We start from the raw sequence: 6000 nt of genomic DNA, 5'->3' as shown, positions 1-6000 counted from the left end.
CCCTACAGCCGGACCAAGAGCTCAGCCAGATCCGGTTTCATCCTCGGCACACAGGGAGGTTATAAGAGAGGCTGGAGAAAAGATCACAAACACACACACACATACACACACACACACAGAGAAGGAAAAGAAGAGCGAGAGTGAGTGAGTGAGTGAGTCAGGAATCTACTCCTCCTTTAATTGAGCCGTTTTACTGAGCCTGAAGCCAGACTCCCCCGGGCTCCACAGACGGGACGGGGCCCTGCCGGCCATGATCGCGGCTCGCAGTGGTTCGGTGGGTCACAGGGGCCCCGAGGATCCCTCCAGGCACCGCAGGCAGTCGGCTGCTTCTCTGGCAGGGCACCGCGGGCACCGCAGCTCTCAGGAGAGCCGAGATCATGCCCAGCTCCGGCAGGCGGCGCTGCTGCGGGTCAGGAGAGCGCTGCTCATCAGGGAGATGGAGACCAGCTGGTACCTGAAGCTGTGTGGACGGGCCAGAGAAGATAGTGTTGCGTATGAGACCGGCATGCCGTACCGGTGAGTCCTGAACGCAGAGCGAGGGGCAAGTGACATGTTTAGGGCTTGTAGCGTCTTTATCTGTCTCTCTCCACATGATTCTTCATACTGTAAGAAAACAAACACAGACGGGTTTTATTATTCAGATTATTGCGAGACTCCAAGACATATGATAAAAGGTTAACAAAAAATGCACTGTTGATTAAAATGCTAAATTTGGTGTGTGTAAATGAATAGTCTTGGACTTGGTGCTGAAACCCAAAGCACAGGACAATAGAGACGCCAGAATAACAATATTCATGATTCTGAAGCTGAAAATACACAATTATTTTAGACGAATATGCTTGATCTCTGTCACTGACTACATATTTAAAATAATGTAGGCCACTTTTTACTGGTAACTTCAGACATTTAGCATTATCAGGACCCACAAATATTCCCCCATTGCATTATTATACATTATATTCAACATTGTATATATACAGTACCAGTTTAATGCAGTACTGACACTAAAATGTTCATTTTGGGTGAATTATACACAATACACAATACATGTTGTTGCATTTTTGTTTTTGTATTGCGATATATTGTGAAACGACATATTCCTAGTTTTTATTGCTGTTGTGTGTGAGTGATGCACAAAGCAATGAAAACCTGAATGCGTGTTTTTAGTACATACATTTTAATAAGCTGTTGCTGACTGTATATTTGTTAATTAAAAACAAATCGGTCGGGCACTGCAATTATTGTTTGATCAAATTTTTGTGAATAAAATGAAATTATGCATTAGACAAAGATGATGTATTTTTTCAAGCAAAGTTAAAGTTATGAAAATGCTTTGCTGACCCGCCCAGATTGGAAGTAATACATAAGATCTTTATCGGTCTCTCTAATATTGTAAGAAATCAAACACAGAGGGGTTTTATTGCTGATGTGTGTGAGTGATGCACAAAGGAATGAAAACCCTGAATGCATGGTTTAATAAGCTGTTGCTGACTGATATTTGTTAATTAAAAACAAATCGGTCGGGCAATGCAATTATTGTTTGATCAAATTTTTGTGAATAAAATGAAAATATGCATTAGACAAAGACACAATATAAATGCATTTTTCAGGCAAAGATAAAGTTATGAAAATGCTTCACTGACCCGCCAAAATAAGTGTAACAAAGCATATACACCACCACTCAGACGTTTGGGGTCAGTACGATTGTTTTAAAGAAATTAATACTTTTATTCAGCAAGGATGCATTAAATTGATCAAAGGTGACAGTAAAAGCATTTATAATTTCAAAAGATCCTGAAAAACATTCAACATTGATAATAATAATAAATGTTTATTGAGCAGCAAATATTAGAATGATTTCTGAAGGATCATGTGACACTGAAGACTGGAGTATTCACAGGAAATAAATTACATTTTACTATATATTCACATAGAAAACTAAATTGTAATAATAATTTACAATATTTCTGTTTTTACTGTATTTTGATCAAGTAAATGTGGCTTTGGTGAACATTTTTTATTTGGTGAAAATTGTACTGTACCCAAAATCTTGAAGAGCAGTGTACAGTAATATGGAAATATAAAGGTGAAATGATTGACCAGGCTTTAAACTCAACACTTATTATTATTATAATAGCAGGTCATGCCTGTTCAGTGTCTCTTCTTCACAAGAGGTCATTGACCGGAAAAAGGTTTGAAGACCCCTGATCTTTTCTGCAGTTATTCTCGGCCGTCCCGTGTTTGTGTGAATTAGAATTTGATAATCTATGGGAAAGTATGTGTAAACATGATCTCTATTCTTAGTGCACGTCTTCTTTCTGTCTTACTTTCTGAGTGATAATGAGTTATGTTGAAACCTGAGCGTGTCAACACAGCAATCCTTACAGTTTCAGGCCTTTGACCCTCAAGATCCATGAATATCCCACATTCTCACCTGTGCACATGCTGACATCACACTTTTCCCACAGCTCTCTTTAAAGGGATAGTTCACCCAAAAATGAAATTCTGTCATCAATTACTCCACCCTCACGCCGTTCACCCATGGAGACTTTCGTTCATCTTCGAAACACAAATCTTTTAGATGAAATCTGAGAGCTTTCTGTTCCTCCATTGACAGCTACGCAACTACCACTCTGATGCTTCAAAAAGCCTAAATCAATCTGTTCATCATATAAAGTGATCTAATCTCTTCAGAAAATTTGGACTAAACCGCTCAATTCATATGGATTAGTTTTATGATCTTTTTAGTAACTTTCTGAAGCGTCAAAGTGGTAGTTGCGTAGCTGTCAATGGAGAGTACAAATCTGGCTCAGATTTTATTAAAAATATCTTCATTTGTGTTGCAAAGATGAACGAAAGTCTTACAGGTTTGGAACGACATGAGGGTGAGTAAATCATTTTTGAGTGAACTATCCCTTTAATATTCTAGTTATTTCTCATAGACCGCAATGAGAGCCAGTTGAGACTTCTCCATTTTAAAATCTAAAATCATAAGAGATTTCAATATAAATACAAACATTTCTTTTAAGACCAGATTATCTGAGCTATATTCTCTTCACATTCATTTATAGCTGTACTCTACATCAACATTAGTCTTATTTGTTTCAATTTGTATTTTTCCTAAGGGATTCAACAAATAGCTCATGATACAGCAGTGGCTGGTTTATTAGATATTCCCCGCCATAAATGCCAAAACCGGGATTTTTTTGTGAGTGTTTGAGGGAATTTTGTTTCTAATTCTCTTTTGGGAAGTTTGTTCCACCCCAAATCCTTTCATACGTAAGTGTTCATCTGTCTTTTACCTCTCCTGGCAGCCTGACCTTGAGCTGATTCGGCTTTTTATGTCTTAAAGAAACTGAAGCATGCAGAAAAGGCTAATGGGTTTGAAGCCGGAGGCCCACAGCTGTATTATGCGAAAACTATGGTCGCTTTTTATTCTATTTCTCTTAAAGCTGAAAACATATCTGCTGAAATGGGTCTCGAGACAGACAGAGAGATGCATGGTGTACTGTAGAGTCTTATCATGTTTCATGCTAATTCACTACAGCTGCATAATTACAATGACAATAAGAACTAGAAATATGCACTTTTTATTATTTTTATAATAATTTTTTTTTTATAATTTTTATAATTTATTTATTGCACTTTTATGCATTTATTAATGAAAAATTGTAGTACATATTATTTTGAAACATGAAGCCAAATACCTAGCTCACTTTTTTGTTGCCATTATACATTATTGAATTTATTTATTTAAAAAAAAAAAAAAAAAAAGTTCCTGGCTGGTTTATGAAAATACAACTATTCAGCAAAATAAGACTTTGACATGGTAAAGTGCATTAGTTAATTACTTTTTTTTTTTGGGTCATGTTCATGATTTTATTTGTAATATAAATTGTTTATTTATTCAAAGATTATCCGGTTTTCCAGTATTGGGTGAAATGATGAATTATGTTTTGTGTTATTAAGCCTGTATTCTTCAGGAGACATTTTTGTCACTGATCTTAATTGCTTGAGTTTTAATACCTGCAGGGGAAAATCAATAAAAGGCAATTAAGGATATTAAAGTGGTTGCAGTGAGAAAATTAAACTTCGATAGGGGAGATGGATCTGCCAAGTCTAATGACACAGTTATTATAGCCTTGCTTTAAATTTTTTTTTTAATTTTTTAATTTTGTGGATGATGCACTTATCTCAAGTAAACATTCTTTTTAAAGTCAATTGTAAGAAACAGTGGGTTTCATTAACTGCACATATGCAAAATGTGTGTGTGAAATCTGCATACAAATGAACAAAACATGATTCACCAATAACGTTTGTACTAAAACGTATTCTAAATTTATGGGACAAAAGGGTTACACTTTATTTTAATGTACACACTATATTAAAATGTAATGTAATCTTGATTAATCATACCCAGCACTGCAGATAAATAATTTTAGTCTTTTGTTTGGATTTCAGTGACCTAGAAACACTGGATACGGAGTAGACGGGATGTCTGGATAGCTTACCAGTTAATGTTTATAATGACTCACTTTCTTTTAAACTACAGAGGAATTCTGCCAAAGTGATCTGATCATTTTTAATCTTTTATTAATAGTTTTTATGTTTATGGCATGCATCCATCAGCAGTGCAACATACATTTCTTTCCTCTCAGGCTGTTAACATTAAAGCGCTAATATCCTGCAAGTGTTCAGTAATAATAATTAGTCTCACACAGATCAGATTTAATAACAAGAGCTGTGAGTTTGCAGGACATAGATGACACCACCAGATTATCACCCTCCCAGTGGCGTTCTGATCATTTAATCCTAATAGCAATGCAATTGCTGACAATTATCTTTAATGGGAAATAACTATGTGAGGCCTGTAAGATTCAACTCTCCCGCGTTTATGCATCTCAAGCACAGGCGCTCATCATTTGTGCTTTAGAAATGGAGCAGAAATTAATGCTTAAACAGGGACAATGAATGGCCAACTCATAAAAAGAGGGTCCTGATTTGCCTTAGGTATCTTCTAGGATATATATAGTTTATTGCTGTGGTCAGATATTTGTTTAATGGCAGTATTTGTAAGTAGCTGTAATTGTAAGTTGATTTTCTACATTGTAGTGCAAGTTTCATGTGTTTCCAGTCTTTTTCTTCTCACATATCTCACATTTTTGTTTATCAATTTTTAAATGTAATGGCTGATATGCATATTCAACGCATATTTCATCACTGCACTGTTTCCACGACAAATATCGGCACAATACCAAATGATTTTGTCTCATTATAACAGTGGAAACAACTTAAAATACTCCCATCTTTTATGGTCATATAAGAGTAATACATCATTCGAAACTGTAAAGGGTCTATTTTTATTTCTGAACACTCACAATAAAACATTGTGCTTTTGTAAAATAAAATAAAACAAACAGGATGCTGATTTCTGCCATCCCGGTTTCCTTTCCATGAAGTTTGCGGAGCGCGTCACAAAAATGAATGGAAACTCAGCGTATGGCCTAGCCATCTGAACTCTTGGTTTGGTTTGGTGCGTAGATCGCCTCTTCTTCTGCTCTTTTTCTTGGTGTGGCTGTTAGCAAACACTGTTGCATTACCACGTGCGCCCCCTTCTGGATTGGAGTGTTGATCCCCTGTGATTGACTGTATTCGTCGTCTGACTGTATGCACCGAACCGTGACGTCCAATACATGTACCGTTGCACCCCAATTGCACAATAAACACATTCGGGGTGATCAGGGATTAATCCTGCTCTGGGTTTATGTTGTGATGGCAGAGAGTAAGTTATTTGTTCTCATTCATGAACTCTGTGCTCTTGGGAAAGTCCTGCAAGTGTGAAAATTCATCCGGGTTATTTATAGGACTCCGTCTGTCTCCTAAAAATAAACAAACAAAGGCATAACTGACACCTACACCTCTGCAGATGACCCGTTTTCCACCGCCTCTAACCCTGAATGCACACAGCTATCCATCAATGCGTCGCTGTGGACTTTTCTG

The 6000-nt window shown here is 36.9% G+C and overlaps 1 protein-coding gene across 1 annotated transcript in view; it reads left to right on the top strand.

Annotated features, from left to right (window-relative positions):
• Window positions 1–250: 250 nt before the first annotated feature.
• The window catches only part of kcnab1a (potassium voltage-gated channel subfamily A regulatory beta subunit 1a), a gene marked incomplete at its 5' end in the record, with an annotated part of 92492 nt that continues 86742 nt past the window's right edge, over window positions 251–6000 (top strand). The window contains one exon of the mRNA XM_084409900.1: window positions 251–516. Coding sequence (XP_084266026.1) covers window positions 251–516 — 266 coding nt within the window. The remainder of the gene's footprint in view (window positions 517–6000) is intronic.

The sequence above is a fragment of the Rutilus rutilus genome (assembly GCF_951802725.1).
Source record: "Rutilus rutilus genome assembly, chromosome: 5".
Lineage (NCBI taxonomy): Eukaryota > Metazoa > Chordata > Actinopteri > Cypriniformes > Leuciscidae > Rutilus > Rutilus rutilus.
Note: the sequence above shows the minus strand (reverse complement) of the source record. Positions and strands in the feature narration are given on the sequence as shown.